This window comes from Grampus griseus, assembly GCF_964374135.1.
Source record: "Grampus griseus genome assembly, chromosome: 13".
Classification (NCBI taxonomy): Eukaryota; Metazoa; Chordata; class Mammalia; order Artiodactyla; family Delphinidae; genus Grampus; species Grampus griseus.
The window spans coordinates 11938717-11960173 of NC_139007.1; the positions used below are offsets into that span (position 1 = coordinate 11938717).

At 42.4% G+C, this 21457-nt stretch overlaps 1 protein-coding gene across 2 annotated transcripts in view; it reads right to left on the minus strand.

Moving 5' to 3' along the window:
* Positions 1-4409: 4409 nt before the first annotated feature.
* The window catches only part of IMPG1 (interphotoreceptor matrix proteoglycan 1), a gene marked incomplete at both ends in the record, with an annotated part of 94094 nt that continues 77046 nt past the window's right edge, over positions 4410-21457 (minus strand). For both annotated transcript variants that reach the window (XM_082669121.1, XM_082669120.1), the window contains 3 exons: positions 4410-4487; positions 5967-6039; positions 10792-10957. In XM_082669121.1, coding sequence (XP_082525247.1) covers positions 4410-4487; positions 5967-6039; positions 10792-10957 — 317 coding nt within the window. The remainder of the gene's footprint in view (positions 4488-5966; positions 6040-10791; positions 10958-21457) is intronic.

Below are 21457 nucleotides of genomic sequence, written 5' to 3' on the forward strand. Positions count from 1 at the left end.
TCACTCGCCTTTAACTGGTGTTTTTATTTGTACAGGATAGTGAATGATAAGCTTTTTTCTTAACTGGTAACAAGTAGAGTCCTGGAAGAAAATTTAGTAACCAAATAGATTTTTAATGACTTGTGCCCTTAGCGCTGTTTCCAGAAACAGTTTTACGTGTGTCCTAGATACATGCAGGTACTTGATGGAAAACTAATCACACAGGTTAAATTATCATAATGAGAGAACTTAAAGTTTTGAAGAATTTGTCAGAAATATATCACAGCAAGGCATTGTTACAGGTCTTTAATTTTTTACTTTAATAGCTGATAAAATTATAGTCATTCTTAAGCCATTTTGTTGCTAATTATGTCACACAGCTGTCCTAGAACATGTCCTAGAGCATATCTGTTTTAAGTAGTCTCCTGAGTTAATTGTGGCTCCAGGAGACTTGCCCTAATTCAGTTAGACTTACAGTCACCTATATACCACAGCTCTGCACACACGGAAGCCCCTTTGCTGGAGAAGCTTAGGACCTCCATCATCCTTTAAGGGAAACAGCAGAGAGAGTGTTGCGAAAAATGTAGATGCCCCTTCTTTACAGTGTTCACAGTCAAACCCAGAAACACTAGGTTGAAAACGGTATGAATCAAACGTCCATTTATATTTTAATTGAGATGTAAAATTAGAAGTTAAAACGAGCACACTGTACATTAAGAACTAATTCTTCTCAATGCTTGTCTCACTCAATACCAGTTCCTCCCTTAGTGTATATGCTTTGCAAAGGTAGATGTACATAAAATATTAAAACTGCGAAAACAAAATGTGTTCACATTCAATGATGGTGTAATTCCTAATCTCATTAACACACTTGAGGTACGTATTGTGAGCTACGGGTAGGCACTGAGAGAAAATTTCTCTAATACACACGTATGTTAAGAGAACAGTGGGTTTTCTTAGTTGTAAGTTGGGTAGACGGCACCTTCTTAAAGGATTATGTGAGGAGGAACTAAATAGTACACTTAGGAGCACAAGCCCACACAAAAGACATTCTACTGTAACTCACATTCTGCTTCCTATAGTGACTTTCTGTAGGTCATTCTTTCCAGTAACATGGTGAACCCTTTTGTTTTGCAAACAACAAAACAAAAGATCATATCAGATCACAAAAGAAAAGATCATCTTAAGTGGAACACAGGTGGTATTTGTGGAAACTTAGAGAGTAGAAACTCACAGGCACAAGGAATAATGAGGATTTTGTAGTTTTATTAATTGGATTTTTAAAAAGATTATTTTCACTCACAGGTTATTACAGTGGTTCTCAGGGGATCCAAACAGGTAGATCTTTGGTTTCTTCACCTAAACTACCTTAAGAGTACCTGAATCAGTAGAATAAATATTGTTGAATGAATCAGTGAATTAACTACAGTGTTAGTGGTAGACCTAACTCCTTTTACAGAAGAGGTAAACAGAGATCCAGAGAGCTCAGGTAATGTAATTCTAGGCCATGAAAGAGATAGAAATGCCTTTGCTCCACTCATGTGCAGCACAAAGAATCAAAACAAGCAGACTTCTTTGAGTAGCCCCTGGGGGTTTATGAAGGGTTGCTCTCCTGTCACTCTCCACCTTCAGATGTCATGGCCTTTGTCTGTTTAGCATTGCCAGCAGTAACAATTACTGAGCATTTTTATTTCTTCCAGAATATAAACTAATAAGGGAGGGGAGGACAGAGAATATCTAAAAATTAGAATAAGGACAGGTAAGGGGGAAGGTTGTAACAATAAGGAAAGAGAAGAGTGAATGGAAGAGAAAGAAAAGGGGTGCACCCCTGAAGACGCTACACCCCAGGCTGAAAACAGTGCGGCGTTTTAGGTGACCAAGCGCTGCTAGATCTTTGCTAAGTTGTAGAATGAATTGTATGTAACGTAAGAGCAAAACCCATGGACCTACTAAACTTGGACCAAGATAGGCCCGGTGTATCGATTCTTAGCATACAGAAATGACACCGCCACGCTGGAGAAGGCCAGTAGACCTTCTGTGCGTGGACCCTGCGGAGCGATGAAGTGGTGATACTTGATGAGGTCGAGCCTACCCGTGCCGGGACCAGATCTTTGAGTACAGTGAAGTTCAGGTCAAATCAATGTATTCTTCCTTCCCCACGACTAACCTAATATGTGAAGTAAGTTTGGTTGTCATATACTTTTCAAAAAGTTTTTCAAGAGATAATCAGGGAAAAATGCACACCGAAAAGAAAATCTTTAATCCTAATTTGTACCTGTGCAGACTCTTACCTTCAAACCCCAAATAGGTTTATGAGTTGGCCATTTTCTTTTCACTTTTGAAAATTCATCGAATTGCATCTGTTACTGAATTTTTCCTCATTCCCTAAAAATGTGTATCTGATACTTTCCTAAAATACTGATGTACTGGAAATACAAATAATAAATGCTTCTATGTAGAACTTGCTTCCTGTGCTTTTAATACAGTTACAGGGTGTTATAAACAGAAAAGTTGTAAATGTTACACTTGTTGTCTCCTGTTTCCAATGGAATAAATTGGAGACGCTGGAATCCTGAAGTTCGTCCAGTCACCAGACCTGGAAACGCTGTGCCTGGTGGCGGAGGAACAGGCAAGGAACCTGGGTGATTGAAGCATCCTTGAGCTTTGACCCCAAATTCCTACAGGTTTTCCATCCAGGGAGAAAGCAGGAGCCGCTTTGCCTAGATGAGAGAAAATCCAAATCGTGGCTGCCTTTCCTCAGGCCCTTACCAGTTTGTTTGTGAGGTGACAAAGGATGTAAAAACTGGGGACCCAAAGAAGAGTCCTTGTACCTAGGACTTCAAACACCGCTGGTGTATATAGGCTACTTCGTGTGGAACCTACCCTGATCCAGATGGGTCTTCTGGGTGCAGGCAGATGCGGGCCATCTTAACCTCAACAGCTCTTCTCTGGTTGGTTGGAAAAGACCAATCCAAAGAGTGGGTGATCCGAAGAGTGAGAGACACTTGCTTCCAAAGGGGACCTTCCCCACAGAAGATGAAGTGTTTGCCTCCTTCTCTTTCCTCCTCAAAAGCTACATTCTCTGCAGCAGTTAGAGCACAACTGAAATGTAGGTGACAGAGGGCACATTCTGGGGAGGTGATAGCATTAGATTTTCATTTTCTCTCCATGGAATTTTTCTCATATGCTACTGGCTGGCCTGTCATGCCTCTAACAAGAGTGTTTTCCTCTGGGGAGTCCCAAGGATACGGAAGTGAGCAGGTACACCTCTTGCCACCATTCTTGCTTTGTGGCACTTTATCACCATACACAAAGTCCTTATATCATAGCCCTTCACTCTGGGGACAGTTGGGCTGGGAATAGGGATGAAAGTTATGCATTTGGGAGGCCAACATAAGTGATTTTTTCATTTAAAATCATCATAATTCTAGTAAACACATTACAAATCTATAGATACAGTGCTTATCATATTGAAATTAAGGTATATTTGATAGTCGAGCATTTGAAAGAGATATGGAGGAATTTGTTTTTCATTAAATAGCACATTAAAAACTGGATGAACTGGAATACCTTGATGCCAGTCTGCCTGTGTACACACCACAGTGGGTGTCAAGGAGTATTCAATGAAGCTATCACATTGGAAGAAAACATAGTTCATCCGTGGTGGGAAACAGGAATTGGTTATGTCACAAAGTACAACCTCACTTTTTTCCCCCCAATATAGTATCTTTCTTTAAAATAGCTTTATGCAGTAACAAGAAAAGTAAGATTTTCTATGGTATGTATATCCCAGTTCTTTTATTTAAAGGAGCAACTTAGAAATTATTGGCAACAAAATTATCCACCATGTAAGCAGGAATTTTGTATAAAACTAGTGGGCCTAAGAACTGAAGGGGCATGTGAGTTACAGACACTGAAGTGTGGAGCGTCTATAAACTCACCACAATTTACATACTATATGCATTCATCCTGCACCTCCCTGCATACGTAATCATCTTTTATGTACATTCTAACATATGAAGAGCTTTATTTCCCAGTATATCCCACCCCCCTGCCCCCAAATAATAATTTGCACTTGTTGTAAATGACCTGTGAACAATATTTTAAGGGCAGCTGGACACAAAGCTCGTTTGCTATCACCTTGATTATCACTGAGGAATAACCAAACTACATTTTACTGGTGGTGGTTTTGATTTTGATAATAAGCTGCTTTTTTTCCAGAATTTATTGGTCTTCAAGTACATGACTCTTCTGTACTTGAAATGTGATGTGTCCTGGGTCTCAGTGTTGACTACATGCCTGCATATCGATGACCAGTGGATATGCCTGCCTATGTTTTCAGAATTTTGACAGAGTGGATATAATTTTCCTTGAGAAACAAGCCATCTCTCTTGCGATAGATTAAATGATAATTTGTACATTTTCAGTTTTTAATTTCCTTCCCAATCTTGATGGTTAAATTCTTCATATCCTACAGTCAGTAATTCAGAATTTCTTTTCCTGGTTACCTGGAAGAGAAATAGTTTTAAGAGATTAAAAAATGTCACCCAAGGTCAAACCAATGGTTCATTCCAATATTACCTCTGCTGGTAGATGAGATAATATGCTTGCCATTTAGGATACATTCTTTGAAAGGTGGGAAAGATTCCTAACTTTACAACCTACTAAGAATTCTTAAACCTACTATTCTTCTTAAATCTTCTCAGACTGAATCAATCTCTTGAAGCAGGGATGGCAAATAATTTGTGAATCAAAGTCAACATGTTCCCTTCCAACCATAGCAGACATCATTACTCTAAGCTGCTTCCTCATTTGAAATGTGGTTCCTAATTCTACCTGGTACTTCCAGATTCAGTTGGCGTATACTTCATCCTGGGCATTTTATTAATATCAGATCCTGTGTCCTATTGTCATTTTATGGCCCAAGTCTGAACCTTTTCTGTCTTCTCAATTTTCTTTGTATCAGGAAGTCAAAATGGCACACATTATTCCTTGTGTGCACTTGGACACATGAACTTATGATTAGCGTTTGGTGTAATGGCCTCAGTATCCTTCTGGAGTGTATGTTGACCGTAATGACTAGTTTCAACTGCAAACTTTGCCATGATTGTTTCCATCTAGCACTATATAGAGAGAGAGACCTCAGGTAGAGTGGACACTGGCTGATTACCACCCAATTTTACCATCCAAGACTAGTTATAATTTTTGAAACTAGGTAATTTTAGGCTAAAAGTTATCGAAGGTATTTTTCCAAAAGTTATTTAAAAAGCTCTACGTAGGCTATATTTAACCTGCTTATTGGATAAGTTATTTCCCTTTGTAAAATAAAATTTAGTCAAAAAAGTTGATTGAATGGACGAATATTTTGAAAGAGACATCTAGGACACTGGAAGGAACACTTATCTGAGGATGAACTTCTAGGAATCTTTGAGGTTACTCATTGTTCACAAATCATGTTTCTTCATATTTTTCCTTTAGCTGATTATTTGAAATAAAAATACTTTATAAGAATATATACATACATAATATACATATACATGTATATATATAATATATATACCTGTATATAGATAATTACATATACATATATTTTTTATATATATATATATATATATATGTCTATATATATAATTACCCAGTTCCAGGAATATAAATCATTATGAGAAATTCAGTGTTGTTGAAATGCATTTGATAAATTGCATGTATATTTTTAAAGAAGAGGTTAGGAATATTATAAAATACTTGGATTTTTTCTGTTATTTTATTGTTTTGTCTACACATTTCAGTTAATGCCAGCCCCTGTCTCTATACTTTTTGTACCAGAAAATGCCTTTTTCCCTCTGAAAATACTAAATAAAAAAGCTTGGCAAATAAAGGAAAACTGCTTTTTCTTATCTCTATTTAAGAGTCAGGCCCAGAAATGTTTTTAATTTCCTTCAAAATTTATATTCAGTAATTAAAACCAACATATAAAAATGGGATTTTACCTTGTTATTTTGCTGATTTTGGAACTTTTTAACACTAGTTTCATACACTTGGTTTCTAGATTGATCTGGTGACCTGCAAAAGAAAGCAAACACAAGATATCCTGTTTCCTGGGCTTATCAACATTAAGCGCAACTATGGCTTTCTACTATTTTAGTTCTAAAATTATTAGGACAAATGAAAATAGCGTATTTTTGCAGGTGCCTCCATTAGAGTTGGAGGAGATATGCTTTGTGCACCAGCCCACCTCTGCCCCGAGTTTTGCCTTCCAGTTGGCTTTACCGTCTCATAGGCAGTGGTCTCAGAAGGATTGGACAAAGCTCACGGGAAAGATGAGTGATAACTTTATCTTGCAAGAAGTGGAGTTATTTTTAAAGTCAAATTCTGAGTTATGGTTACTGGAAAACAACTCTGCAATAATATTTTGTTCATACAGTTTAAAAAAAACTTTTTAAAAAGTTTATTTTAAAATTTGATGTATACAATTCCAGACTTTTCTATGTACATATAATTTCTGACGATACTGTATAAACATTTTGCACCTTGCTTTTTCACACTTTACATTATAAAATGGGTGTAATATTTGTGAGATATTTTATGATATATGTTCCCTTATCAGTAAACTCAGTAAACTCTTTTCTTTCTCTCAACATTCTGTCCATTATAATATCAAGGAAAGGGGGAAGGAGCGTATTATTGTAGGAAGGAGGGAAACCCTGTCCGGCCCTAGTGCTTGATAGGAAGAAGGCAGAAGAGTGAGGAGAGACGCGTGGTTTGAAGAGGTTGAGTAACAAGTTCCTTGTTCCTCCTACCACCAGCTAAGGTAGCATTTTGGGTTCCTACTTGCCCTGGTTGGGCAAATTGGAGGCTCCAAGAATACCAGGGGCCGGGACTTCCCTGGTGGCGCAGTGGTTAAAAATCCACTTGCCAATGCAGGGGACACGGTTCAATTCCTGGTCCGGGAAGATCCCACATGCCGAGGAGCAACTAAGCCGCTGAGCCACAACTACTGAGCCCACGTGCCTAGAGCCCGTGCTCCGCAACAAGAGAAGCCACTGCGATGAGAAACCCGCGCACCGCAACGGAGAGTAGCCCCCGCTCGCCACAACTAGAGAAAGCCCGCGCAGCAACGAAGGAAGACCCAATGCAGCCAAAAAAACAAAAAACAAAAAACCTGGAGTCAGGACTAAGAGATCACGGGTGAGGGGACAATGGAAATGGAAACTTTTCAAAGAATCTTGTAAGACAAAGAGGGCCAACCCCGCTCTGCCATACATCCAGATACCACCTAGGAGAAGAGAGGGGAATGGGAGAGGACATTTGAGCCTAAATATACCAAGGGAATTGAGTTGCCTAAAGTGATTGCTTGCACTATTAATCACATGGAGTTCTTAAAAACTGGACTGGATTATATTAAACTCCAAGCTCTCCCTCTCTTGTCTCCCCCTCCCCTACTATCCAGTGGAGAAAGGGCTCAAAAAGGGAAATAGGAATCGATTCTAGAGGCAAAAAAAATGGACCTCCCGCTACCCTGCCCCATCTGAGGTGTACAATGAGAGCAAACTTGTGATCTTGCTGTAGTTAGAACAAGTACTTCCATAGTATTAAAACCTCCTTATACATGTCACTTTTATCATCATTTACTTAATCTGGCCCCTATGTTTGAAATGATTTTCATTATTATAAATAGTGTCAAAGAAAACACATTAGCCCTATTAAAATTTTGGACCCCAAATCTGCTCCTTTCCATTGTTAACTGGAATGATAGCTAATGATACTTATTATTCCATATATTTGCTATGCTTTTACTTACATATTAGATTGAATCATACAACATTGTCAATATTTGATGATTTCTAACTGGCAACATGACAATGCCATACGGTTGAAACTAATATACTTATAAGTACATATTTTTGTTATTGATATATTATGTAACCAGGATCTATTATCCTGAAATTTACTTTTCTCATTTAATGAAATGTCCTGGTCTTTTCCTATGGCAGTTCCAGTAGGCTATATTACCGCTTTTAACTGCCATGTTCCACAGTGAATAATACACCACACTATGGACTTAACTGTTCCCCTATTGATGGGCTGTGCAATTATTTCATAATTCAAAGCAATGATACTGTGAACATTGCAAAGTGCAATGATTTTTGTAGGAATAATTGTCTAAACAATTATTTACACAGTGGAGTATCTGAGTCAAATTAAAAATTTTATAGATATTGATAAATTTCTCTTGAAAACACGTTTTTCCAATTAATACACCCAACAGCAATGCCTGATAGAACTAGTTTTCCCTGATGTTACCCACATTGGATACTTTTGACCTCTTGCCAAACTCATGAGTAGCTAATGATATATCCTCATTGTTTTTAGATTTCCCTAATTACTGTGAGATTGAATACCTTTTCCTATGTTTCACGGGTCATTTGGATTTCTTCTATGAACTTGCCTCTATATTCTTTACTCATTTTAATATTAGTATGTTCGCCTTTTATTGATGTGTAGGAGCGCTTGTTAGTACGGATGTTCATCCTTTGTCTATAAGTTGTAAATATTTTTCTCTCACCTTGTTGTTTATCTGTTAATTTTATTTATGGTGTGTTTTCCCCTATGGGGAAAATGTCTTCTTGGATTGAGGTCTTATTACGGAAGCCTTTTTTTAGCCTAATTTATAGAAATATAAAAGAAATTCTTCATATTTTCATAGTTTCAATCTTAGGTTTGAATCTTTGATTTGAATTGATTTGTGTGTGGTAAGAAACTAATATTTTATTTTTCTAAATGGAAGGCCAGGTGTACTCTAATCATTATTGACAAGTCTATACTTTCCCTACTGATTTGAAATGCTTGTTAAAATAAATTCTTTGATATATAGGGCTTTGTTTGGGGCTTATATATGTTCTGTTGATCTATCGTCTACGTCTGTGTCTATCTTAGTGCTTTAAATATTATTATTTTATGTATTTCTATCTTATAGAGCAGCCTCCCCACCATCGTACTTTAAGATTTTCTCTTGTACATTTTTATTTCCAGGGGAACTTTAGAACCAGAATGTCAAATTCCATAAAGAATTCTGTCAGGATTGAGATTAACTCAGAGAAAACTGACAGCATCATCATAATCTTCCCTTACCTGAACGGATACTCTGTGTTTTATGTTATTTGTTAAGAAGCTTTATAAATGTAATTTCATATACCTGCTGCAGCAACCCAACAGGGGTTTTTTATTGGTCTCACTATCCAATGAAAAAACATGGAGGTTTAGAGAAGTTAGGAAATTTGTTGAACGTCACCTGATTAGTAAATTGCTAAGCCAACATTTTAATCACAATTTGTCTGACTCCAGAATATTGCTTCTTAACTCTTATTGGATAATGGTCTTTAAAATGTTACTACTTTAAAGGAACAGGGTATGTTTCATCAAGAAAAGGGCTCAGTCTCTCTTGTTTCTTGTCGATTGTGGAAGCAGCTGGCCACAAGTGCCCCTGGTGGGAAATTAGGGACAGCGGCCACGAGAATGAATAAGAGGACAGTGACAAAAACAGGATGATCTAATAAAGACATGCGTCAAGGTGATCCTCGCGGAGGAAATGTTCAAGAGTGTGTGATTGGAAGCTCAGGACTGGGGAAGCTCGGGACAGGCTCGGGAGAAGACTTCTGAGGACAGAGGCCCCCCAGGCAGAACTTCACTGGGTGACACAGGACTTGGAGAAGAATTAGGACCCACTGGGTTCCCTGTTTGTTCATAAGGCAACCTACGCCCTAAAGTCTAGTTTGTGAATAGAAGGCCAATTATACCTTACTTCCTTTTCCTCCTTCTAAAGAGCTTCAGAAATGAAGGACTGATTCAACGTATAACATATCCAGAGAATGGCTTACCATGTAAACATTAAAAATGATGCTACAGGGACTTCCCTGGTGGCGCAGTGGTTGAGAATCCGCCTGCCAATGCAGGGGACACGGGTTCGAGCCCTGGTCTGGGAAGATCCCACATGCCGTGGAGCAACTAAGCCCATGAGCCACAACTACTGAGCCTGTGTGCCACAACTACTGAAACCTGCGTGCCTAGAGCCTGTGCTCTGCAACAAGAGAAGCCATCAGGATGAGAAGCCCACACACCGCAACAAAGAGTAGCCCCCACCCGCCGTAACTAGAGAAAGCCCATGCACAGCAACGAAGACCCAACACAGCCAAAAATAAATTTAAAAAAAAATGATGCTACAGAAAATATTTAATGACATGGGACAATGTTCTAAGTAAAAAGAGCTGACTCTAAAAGAAGCCAGTCTAATTCCATTTTGCTTTGGAAAATTCTATGTAAAGAAGTACATCAATTAACGTGATGAATTATACAGGCTTTTAATCTTCCTTCTCGTCACTTTCTATATTTTTCAGCTTTCTTATGATGACAGCTAATGTGTTTGCAACCAGGGAAAAACTCAAATATTAGACACATAGACACCGATTAAGGTAGTAGGCCACGTGGTGTTCTGTCTTAAAGCTGATGCAGCCTCTTTTTTCTTCCCTAACTGGCTTTAATGAAATCCTGCAGAAAGGCTCAGGGCCAATGGTTCTCAAAGTGTGGTCCTGGGACCAGCAGCAGCCGTACCTGGGCCCTGCACAGACCTACCGAATCACAAACAGCCTCGCAGAGCCCAGCCATGTGTGCTTTCACAGGTTCTCTGAGAGATTCCGGTGTTCACTGAAGTTTGAGAACCATGGGTTTACGGGATTGCATGAATTCATGCTAATGATGGGTGTCTCAGAAGCCTCAGTGACTAATTCTTGGGTCTGAGTGTTGCGGTGCTAGACCCACCTGCACGGCGCTCCCTTCCCTGGGGTGTCGTCACAGTCTTCTCCGGAGGCACAGGGCCCAGGGTACCCCGCTCGGCAGCGACACTCGGCTTCCTCGGTCCACTCATTCCTCACACACTGGGCAAATTCGCCACAGGCCAGGAATTTGCAGGGGTCTGCTTGATCAGCTGTAAAAAACAGGGCAGATTTTATTGATGCAAGGACGCCTGAGCAGTGGATCCTGCAGAAGTCAGAGATGAGGGACCACATAGATTTGCCATCACCCCACTTTGTTTTTGTTTTTGCGGTACGCGGGCCTCTCACTGTTGGGGCCTCTCCCGTTGCGGAGCACAGGCTCCGGACGCGCGGGCTCAGCGGCCATGGCTCACGGGCCCAGCCGCTCCGCAGCATGCAGCATGTGGGATCTTCCCGGACGGGGGCACGAACCCGTGTCCCCTGCATCGGCAGGCGGACTCTCAACCACTGCGCCCCCAGGGAAGCCCCATCACCCCACTTTGGAGTGAGTTGTACAAGAGTGAGAAAAGAGTGGAGAGAAAAGGGAGCCACACATTTCTGTATCTTTGATAAATGAGTTTATAGACACACGTGATAACATGTTTAGCTCCAAACATAATTATGCACAAACTCGTGTGCATCAGAATCATCTAGAGGCCTTGTTAAAACAGACTCCTGCCCCCCCGCCACAGTTTCTGATGCAGGAAGTTTGAGGACAGAGAATTTGTATTTCTAAGGCACTAACAAAGGGAACATTAAAAAAAATTCTCTAATGCAGATGATGTTGATGTATCTGACCTGGGGAGCACATTTTGATAACCACTGTATTAGAGAATTAAATTTTTTTCCTGGGCATACATCTGGAAAACACGAAAACTCTAATGCAAAAAGATACTTGAGGGCTTCCCTGGTGGCGCAGTGGTTGAGAGTCCGCTTGTCGGTGCAGGGGACACAGGTTCGTGCCCCTGTCCAGGAAGATCCCAGATGCCGCGGAGCGGCTGGGCCCGTGAGCCATGGCCGCTGAGCCTGCGCATCCGGAGCCTGTGCTCCGCAACGGGAGAGGCCACAGCGGTGAGAGGCCCGCGTACCGCCAAAAAAAAAAAAAAAGATACATGCACCCCTATGTTCATAGCAGCACTATTTACAATAGCCAAGACATGGAAGCAACCTAAATGTCCATTGACAGATGAATGGATAAAGAAGATGTGGTACATATATACAATGGAATATTACTCAGCCGTAAAAAGAATGAAATAATTCCATTTGCAGCAACAGGGATGGACTTAGAGATTATCATACTAAGTGAAGTAAGTGAGACAGAGAAATATCATATGATATCACTTATATGTGGAATCTAAAAAAATGATACAAATGAATTTATTTACAAAACAGAAATAGACTCACAGCCATAGAAAATAAACTATGGTTACCAAAGGGGAAGGAGTGGGTAGGGATGAACTGGGATTAATAGATACACACTACTATATATAAAACAGATAAACAACAAGGTCCTACTATATAGCACAGGGAACTATATTCAGTATCTTGTAATAACCTGTAATGGAAAAGAATCTGAAAAAATATATATATATAACTGAATCACTTTGCTGTACACCTGAAAACATGGTAAATCAAATATATTTCAAAAAAATTTTTTTTGTTCATTAGGTTTTTTTATTTTATTTTTTTTGTGTGGTATGCAAGCATGTGGGATCTTCCTGGACCAGGGCATGAACCCGTGTCCCCTGCATCGGCAGGCGGACTCTCAATCACTGCGCCACCAGGGAAGCCCCATTAGGTTTTTTTAAAGGCAAGCATTTTCTGCAGAGATGAATTGGTGATCTTATATATTTAAGATGAGAGATACCTTAGAAGTAATAAAATAGTCATTTTTATGGACAGTTTTGAGAACTCAGGATGATTTCTTGATTTAAAAAAATCTCTTTTTCTCAGTCTCTTGTGATCCCTAAGGCCCTCATGTGAGAGGTTCTTTCCTTTGGAAAATTCGAATAGACCTCAGGTCTCTGTTCTTCTTTTGTCATCAATTGTTCTCTTTCACTCTATTCTTATTTCTGTAAGATTGCCTCAAGTTCTTTGTAAGGTGGAGTATAAATCAGGAGAATCTCAGACAATTTAGCTCTGGAAGGTCTGTGGCCCTTGCCAGCCCCTTCCCTGTCTTTCTAGAGCTGAGCCTACCGAGCTCTCGGGCGGAGAAGCAAAAGGCCCACGTCCCCACGTGCTGATGGCAGAACCAGAACAGGCCTCTGGTCCCCAGACCACTGTTCTCTTCCGCCCGGAAGGTTTCCTGTTGAATCACATCAGCCATTTACCCTTCAGATTATTTCAAGAAGCACCTATTATGTGTTAGGAACTAGAGGACAGGCAGTCGGGTATGAAGCCACTCTTTCAAGAACCCTAGGGGACAATAAGACATATACACAGATGTTTCTACACAAGAAGCCTAGTATCTTGTCTAGTGGAAGGGCTCTCACTATGAGGGTGTGTTAGAGAAGAGCTATCTGGGAGGGGACTGTTGAACTGTGTGTCTAAAGTGGGTTGCATTTGATGTGCAACGACTAGGAAAGGCCCTCCGACTGGACCCAGCATGAACAGAGGCACAGAGGTGGGAAAGCAACTGCCCTGTGAAGAGGGGGCAGGGGAAGCCCAGCATGGAGGAGAGCAGAGACTCGTGCACACGGAGGAAGGGAATTGAGACTGGAGAGGTACGTTCAGGCCAAGCTCCGGTGGGTGTTGAATGTCGTGCTAAGGAATTTGGACCTTACAGGCAGGTGGGAGCCATGGAGGATTTGGGGGCAGGGGAGGCCTGTGATCAGACTTGTGCTTTAGAAAATATGTAAATAGATCTTAGAAGTTTCAGAATTAGGATTGCTTCCGTGATCGTCTGGTATAGTATTTCCCAAGTGGGAACATTTGCAGAACTCCAACTGAGCAGGATTTAGTAAGTTTTATGTTAAAAATAGATTTGGTGGCTAAATAAGTTTTTTTTTAAATGCTGCATGAAATAAACATAACCGGTTTCTCTTTCCCCTGGACTCTCTCTCCCTCCAGCTGCATCCCCTTCTCTTTTTACTTTTAAACCTCTTAGAGTCACTAATAAGCGAATATCTATTGCACATCTCCGAGTGAAGGCTGGCGTCAGCCGCTTTGCCAAGTTTACTGACCACAGAAGTCCTGCAGGTGTGTGGGGTGCAGCTTGTGGGGCGAGAATTCCACGGACCCTTGTGTTCACTGTCCCGATCTAGCGCCCCCTCGTGGTGGAAAATGAGAGCGAGGGGGCTGGCTAGACCAGCCCAGGCGGAGGGAGGGCGAGAGCAGGTCCTTGAAAACATACTTTGGGGTCTCCCAGCAAAGTAGACCTGCTACGTTTTTACGTAAAGTTGTATTTCTCTGCAACTTGAGGGTCCATATGGACAGCCAGGCCTGGCTAATGCGAACGGGTTTCCCTGCCTCACAGTTCTAAAGCTGGCCATGCGAAGGGGTCCTTGTCACTGTTTAGAAAATGACTCAGATTTACCCTGACAACCCAGGTGTTTCATGTCCAGGGCCTGGTTTAATAAATAACAGCTGTCAGCAACTTGACAGCCAGGCCTGCAGTCCTGAAAGCAAAGGCCAGGAGGGAAGAGTCAGCGCCTCCTCTGCCCTCTTTCTGCAGTGGAGAAATAGATTTACCTGGGAAAGCAGACTGAATGCACCGAGTCTACCCCTCTGAAGAGTAATAGGAAATGTGTGATAATCAGGTGAGTTTCCTGTTTAAAAAAGTGTTTCTGGTTTTTTTTGCGATACGCGGGCCTCTCACTGTTGCGGCCTCTCCCGTTGCAGAGCACAGGCTCCGGACGCGCAGGCTCAGCGGCCATGGCTCACAGGCCCAGCCGCTCCGCGGCATGTGGGATCTTCCCGGACCGGGGCACGAACCCTGCATCGGCAGGCGGACTCTCAACCACTGCGCCACCAGGCAAGCCCAATGTTTCTGTTTTACCAATATTTCCTTCAGCCCAGCCAGGCGTAGTCTATGTCTATGTACCAGTAAAGCTGAACAGAACACAGTAAGGCAACACTGGAGAAATGAATTTATCCAAATCTGGGGGCCATCAGTTGGCTATATTTGACAAACAAATGCACCTAGTTTATAGATTACTTGCTTCTCCCATGTCATTTATTTGGGACCAGCCTACAGAACAGTACAAGACTTCACGTCACCTAGTTGTTTTGGTTTGCTGTGTACGTCTTCCTGGGTCCTAAGACAGTCATTCAACAAATACCAGATTGGCCCTTCAAACTCTTTAGTATTAAGAATTCCAGTCCAGCTAATTGCTTTAGATTTTTATTTTATCCATATTTAAAACCTTACATTTGAGGCAGAATTTTAGAGCTAGAAGGTATTTTGGAAACCTTCTCCACTAGTTTGCTCACTTTGCAGATGAGGAAGCCAAGACTCAGTGAGGTTGAATGTTGCCAAGATCAAGGCTGTTTGCACTCAAGTCCTCCCCCTTCCCCCCGGCCCCCCCATGTTGTGGACTGTGTGAGGACAGGTTCCAGGGAAGGAAAGAGTCCCAGGGGGAGCTGTTGGCCATGGTTTGTAAAGGTAATCTCAGTTAATTAGAATCATAACAGAAGAGACGAATATTTACATTAATTTGTGAGGCAACTCTTACTGCGTCCCCTCCTGTTACCTTAAAAATGTATGGAAAATTTTTTTCATAAGTAAAAATGACCCTCTTTACTTACATATCATTCTTTGAGGGACACCTACAACTTTGGGCTTTAGGCTGATTCTGCAGAGGCAGGGCCATAGAAGAGGAGAGATGGTTCTACGATGGATGAAAGTTTAACTAGTAGAAGTTTCTTAAGCAAAGCTTTCCCTACGTTGTTATTTCCTTTCTTTTTCATTCTTCATTCACCTTAGAATGATGGACTCATTCACGAGTGGACCACACAACTATTTGCCTCTTCCTTAACATAACTCCCCGGGACATGCGCAGAACAAATTGGTCTAAACTTCCTGCACTTTGCTCTTGATTTGGTCAAGATTAATAATCTCAACATTATGCAGCAACAACCTAAAATGCTCTGTTCTGAATGTGGTGTGTGTCATGGAAAAAGGGAGGACAAGACTTGAGATCAGCAGCCAGTCAGGAAGAGAACAATTAGCTGCCATTTTCTAGAAGGATATTTTCAAATCACTATCAGGTTGTGTGTGGATTTGCGGAAGTGAGGGCCTCATGATGCCTTAGCCTCCTGGGTTTACTTAAATCCCCTTTAAATAGATTGTTTTGATGGTGCGTACTCCCAAGAGGTTTCTCTATAAGCCTGCACCACACCCAGCAAACACCTAGTATGATTTGGGACATCCTCTGGGCTTATCATAACTGCTTGCTAGCAAAATGACTTAATATTCTATCCTTAATCCATGTGGATAGCTCTTCTGCAGAGCAAATTGGACAATCTCTCTGTAGAGGCAGCCCAGGGCACTCAGTGAGTTGACTGTGTTAGTAGCTCCTCATTTGCAGCAGGTGGGAAAGGTCCAGGTTCATCCTGGCACTTGGTCCTTGGCTTCCCACGTGGTTTCCAAACATAGTCAGAACACTGGTGTCATTTCATTTCAGGCCTTGTCCCTGACTTGGCCTCAGAAATCATGATCCTGAGCCTCCAGCTTCGCCAGGAGAACAATGGCAATTATCTATATGAACTGGGAGCGCACATGTAATGAGGGTTACTGTTTGTTTAGCACTGTGCTGGGCACTTTAAACATGTGTCTTCATTAATATTCACAATAATCTTCCAGAGTAGACAGTGCTGACCTCATTTTCCCAGGTAAGGAAATTGAAGCCCATTTTAGGTAGTATGACCCAAGATTAACATGTTCAGCTTTTGACATCATTTTAGTGGTTTCAAATATGGGGTTTCCAGGAGGCCCTTCAGGGCTTGGAGGGGTGAATAGGGACGAGGGAGAGAGCAGTGGGGAGGCGAAACTCGCCAGCATCTCCAGTCTCATTGGTTTACAAATCAGATGTCCAGGAAGGCTTTCCTCTGAACCTTAATCTCCTAACTAAAGCAAGCTCAAAACCCTCCTCTGCCACTGCTCCTTCATGAGGCAGAAAGCTTCCCTTATAGAAAGCGCAGTCTGACAGACGGTGGCTCCACATTTCTTTCTGTTGTTCAAATGTGACAGCAATGAACATGACTTGCGGTAATGGAGCTGTCATGTGGGGCTTGGATCATTTTGAGATTTCCAGTACATGCACATTTTATGTGTCAGTTTCTCCCCTGGATTTGCTTCTATCATGTCTTTGGTGTGCATTTCAAAGGTCTTGAAAAGTATTCCCAGCTGCTGACTGAGGGAGGTGGTCTCTCAGTCCTACATCATGTGATCAAAACGCATTTAAATGAATACCCCCTGCCTGCAGAGGACACTTGAAAGCACTTTACAGTTATAGTTAAAAAAGATTACGATCCAGGTCATCAAGCAGCTTATAAATCCATAGGTTCCTGATGGTCCAAGACTGTCTTTTTTCCAGCCCTCTGTTTCTGGTCCCAAGTGCACTCATGCCTGAAAATAGACTCTTGTTTCCCGCCAGCGCTCTGAGGGTCTCAGGCCCACCTGTCACTAACTCCGGTTCATTGCACCCACCCCTCCCCCCAGATCATCCTGTCACTTGTACCGCATCCTTGGGACTGAGTATTGATTGTCTTTCTGCCCTTTTCTTCATCATTCTTTACCATTTCACCATCCCCTTCCCTTGCGCGGTCCTAACACTCACGTGCTAGACCGGAAGTGAGGCATCTCCTTTAATCGGGTCCCGTCCTAGGGCAGGATTTCAGTTCAGTATGGCTGGAACTCAGGCTTCGTTTGGTCTGGCCGGGGCTGAGGGCCTGTTAGGACTTTTCTGTGGACTTTTTTTTTTTTTTTTTCCTGTTTGTTTTTTAACATTTTAATGCGATGAAACCTAGTGATCGCTAGATGGCGCTCAATAGCAAAAGAAGTAGGAATAGATTCAGGGGATGAAACGATAAGAGCCCGAACTGATTTTTGTCTGCTTAAAAGCCGCTGTGCGGAGCGCACCGGTGGAGGGAGGCGAGGTCCGCCTGGAATTGGCGCGGTGGCAGAATCAGCTTCGGGGGACCGCTGATAGAGCCCTTAGGACGCCGTGATCACCGCGGCAGATCGGGCCTGGCCGGCTGGGGCATGTGGTGCAAACTCCTGGATCTTTTCCCATTTCAAGAAGGCAGAGACAGGGCCCCGGAGTTCCGAGGAAGCCGCGACCCAGCCTCACGTCTGAGAGAAGTGGGGAGCTGGGGCCCCCTAACCCCCGAACAACCTAGGCTTTGCGGTCCCGGCTTTGTTGGTGGGGAGGAGGGCGTGTCATTCCTTTCCTTGGGGCATCACGGAATGACAGCCCCACACATCCGGATCAATGGTAATCTGCAGGGCACAGGACGCACTAGCCCACCGACCGTACTTTTAGGGGCTCGCGAACGTGTTTTAAATTCTTTAAAATCAGAAGAAAAATTAATATAATCCAATCTGCATTATATCTGTCTCGATACCACCGCAGACATAAAATATAATTTTAAAGATTTCTATTAATATTAATGTTTAAAATTAATATTCATGAAGGCAAAGGGTCTAGAGCCCAGGAAATCCTCATGCAGCGCTGGTCGTCTGCCTGCTCCCTTCTTACGGCGTGAATGTCATTTTAATTCAGTGCTTGGTGCTGAGTACTTCGTCATTGAATAAATGTGGCGCCCTTCTGGGGGTTTGTGTGGGGAACCTCACCTTCCACACAGGCCCATCAGGCTTGTTTTCCCAAGTCCTGAGAACGTTCTGGGTTTGGCCGCACCTGCCGCGGAGTGAACCTGCTCATCCCTACTGTCAATGCTGAAGCCTCCAGGAAGGCACCCTGGGCGAGAAGAGCTGGTTCTCAGCAATTATCTGTGGCCCTGGGAATGCAGGTTAGCCTCTTTGTGTCTCATTTCTCCCTTCTATAAAAAAGGGGTAATGAAAGCAGGTGATCACTAACATTCCTCCAGCTCAAATAGAAATCTCCCATTCTAGGTGTCCTACTGGAACAAAGGCATCCGGAGCTTTAGCCGGGCTCCAGAACTGTTGCGCAATTCAGTGATTAAAAGAACTTAAAAAAAATCTACATTAAAAGAACTTAAAAAAATCTACATTTAAGTTCATGTTTATTGTTTTATTGTTATTTTATTACTGGCCAAAAATATTTTGCTTATGACTTATTGCCAAAGGGTAGGATTAGAGTGAGAATAACTATTCAATGATACATAACGCACAGCATAGTACTATGCACGTGGTTGCAGCTTAACACACGTTTGTGGAATTGAGTAAGTTATTAATGGGCCTTCTGTCTGGCTTGAAGGGGCATGCAATGAAGAAACTTAGGGTTTCATTTCAATTCTCCACCATTCTCAAGAAAACCACCACAAACTCTTTATAGGAGGCTCTCAGTAACATTTCCAGGGCAAACACACATGTCTTACCGTGGACAGGGGGTTGAAGAATTCTCGCTCAGTCATTTTTGTATCAGCTAAACTGAGGTGTTCTGGGTGCACTGATCTTAGGGCCTGTGTGTCCCAGGATGTGGAGGGGGACGGCTGACAGCAGGGGCTGTGGGAAGTGACCCTGCAGCTGGGCTGAGTCCCAGGCTTGTGTGGAGGGTTTGCATTAAGGGGTTGGATGAAGGGCTCTGGGAGTGTCGTAAGGAAGCTCCGTCGGGTGGTTCGGGTGTGAGATGAGGGCACAGGTTGAAACGCTGGAGAGGGGTGAAAGGTATGTGGCAGTCCAGCTGGTAACGGAAGCAGACATTAACAGAAAATCCCTGTGGTGGCACCCCGGGGGGGCACGGGGCAGCAGCAATGTAACCCTAGGAGACTGGCCAGAGACCTAGGAGACGGGATGGGGGAGCTGGGGAGAGTCTCCTGGAGAGAGGATTCGTGTGGCTGCCCCAGCTCGGAGGGGGCACTCCTAGCAGAGCCGATCACCAGTACATGGAAAGGGGACATTTGCAAGTTTGGGACTTTTGTTTCTGAGAGAACGATTTTTTGGGTTTTTTTGGCATTCTAGTATATGACAAAATATTGTAGGAAATTTCACTTGGTGAAATGTAGAACCTAACAGTTCATCTAGGATTAATTAGACTGAAGTGTGTTGTCACTTTTTCTAAGTAGCTTAAACAGCCTCTGTATACCCCGTAGGAGGGCTGATAAGACTCCTTTTTATAAAGAGGCAGTAGGTAGAGTTGAAGGAAACACACAAAGCTGCCTTTGAATTCCAGCTCCAGCCCTTGGTGACTCTGTGACCAGTAAAAGGTAAGTTACTTACAATTTTAGGAAACAGTTTCTCCAACTGTGTAATAGGGGGAAAATAATAACTTTGTGTAGTTAATTATTAAGATTAAAAAATAGTGTCAATCAACAGTAGCTGTTATCATTTTTATTGTCATTATTGTGATGAGTGACATCTACAATCTTCTCAGAGCTGGTGACTAAGTGCGAATCTTACAAATGATGCACTTTGCAGAGAAAATGAGTTTGCTGATCCACATTCTGGCTGGAAGCATCTAGGATGCCAGACTGTAGTTAATTTCAACCTTTACCATTTACCAGCCTTGAGTCTGCCTGTTTTTGAGGAGGACTTTTAGGAATTCAAGGAGAGAATAAGTCAGCATAAGTTATATGTAGTTTGCATGTTTGAAATCTTCAACCTGCACACCTAACTGGCATAAAAGCTCTACATGCTTCTGAAGAATTTTCACAGCAGCTTAAATGAAAGACAACTCTAGTTGCTGCGGGTGCCGGTAGAATACTGAGCAAGCCGTGATTTATTGTTTTTCGGTTGATAAATCAGATAGTTCTAACGTTGGTTTATACTTTTTATATCAGAGATGCATTTATTCAGGGAGTTTCAAAAGGTGAAAGGCAAACCGCACACAGTACCAACAGCGTGTGTGGCTTCTCCTACCTGTCTGCGCCTCTGCAGATGCCATCTGGCCTGACAAAGTGCTAACCCTCCTTTAGAGGACACAGCCAGACAGCTCGATGCTGATCTGAATGTGGGGTGAAATTCACCTGGAAATCTCATGAGGGTTTTCAGATTCTATCTTCTTTCTTCTCTTTAGTCCCAAAGTAGTAAAGGAATAATAACCACCCCTCCCGGCATTGCTACCATAAACCACTCTTCCACCCTGACATTAGGCCAAAAGAAAAGAAAAGCACTTGATTGGGTTTTGTTTCAAATTTTGCAAATGGAACTAAATAATTGGTCTGTCCGGGCATTGCCTATAAATATAATAAAACTGGGGCAAAGAAAAGAAATGCTACATCCTCTGACCAAGAGGGCTTTAACAGTCCCCTCAGCTCAACTAAACTTTACACTGGCTTCTTTCTTCAACCTCCCTTTCCTTAGAGTGAAACTGAGTGGGACCCTTGTGGCTCCTGGGCATGGAAATATTTCTGTGTCCCCCATTTCTTGTAGGTAAGACTCTAGCCTCCATGACCTTCCCTGAGTTCCAAAGGGCAGAGTGGAACAGTTGCTAATCAGGGAAGGGAGGGAATGCAGAGACAGGGGAGGAGCTGTCAAGAAACAATAGCACAGCCTTGGGGCAGGGTCCTGGTTCCCCTTCAAGGTATACACA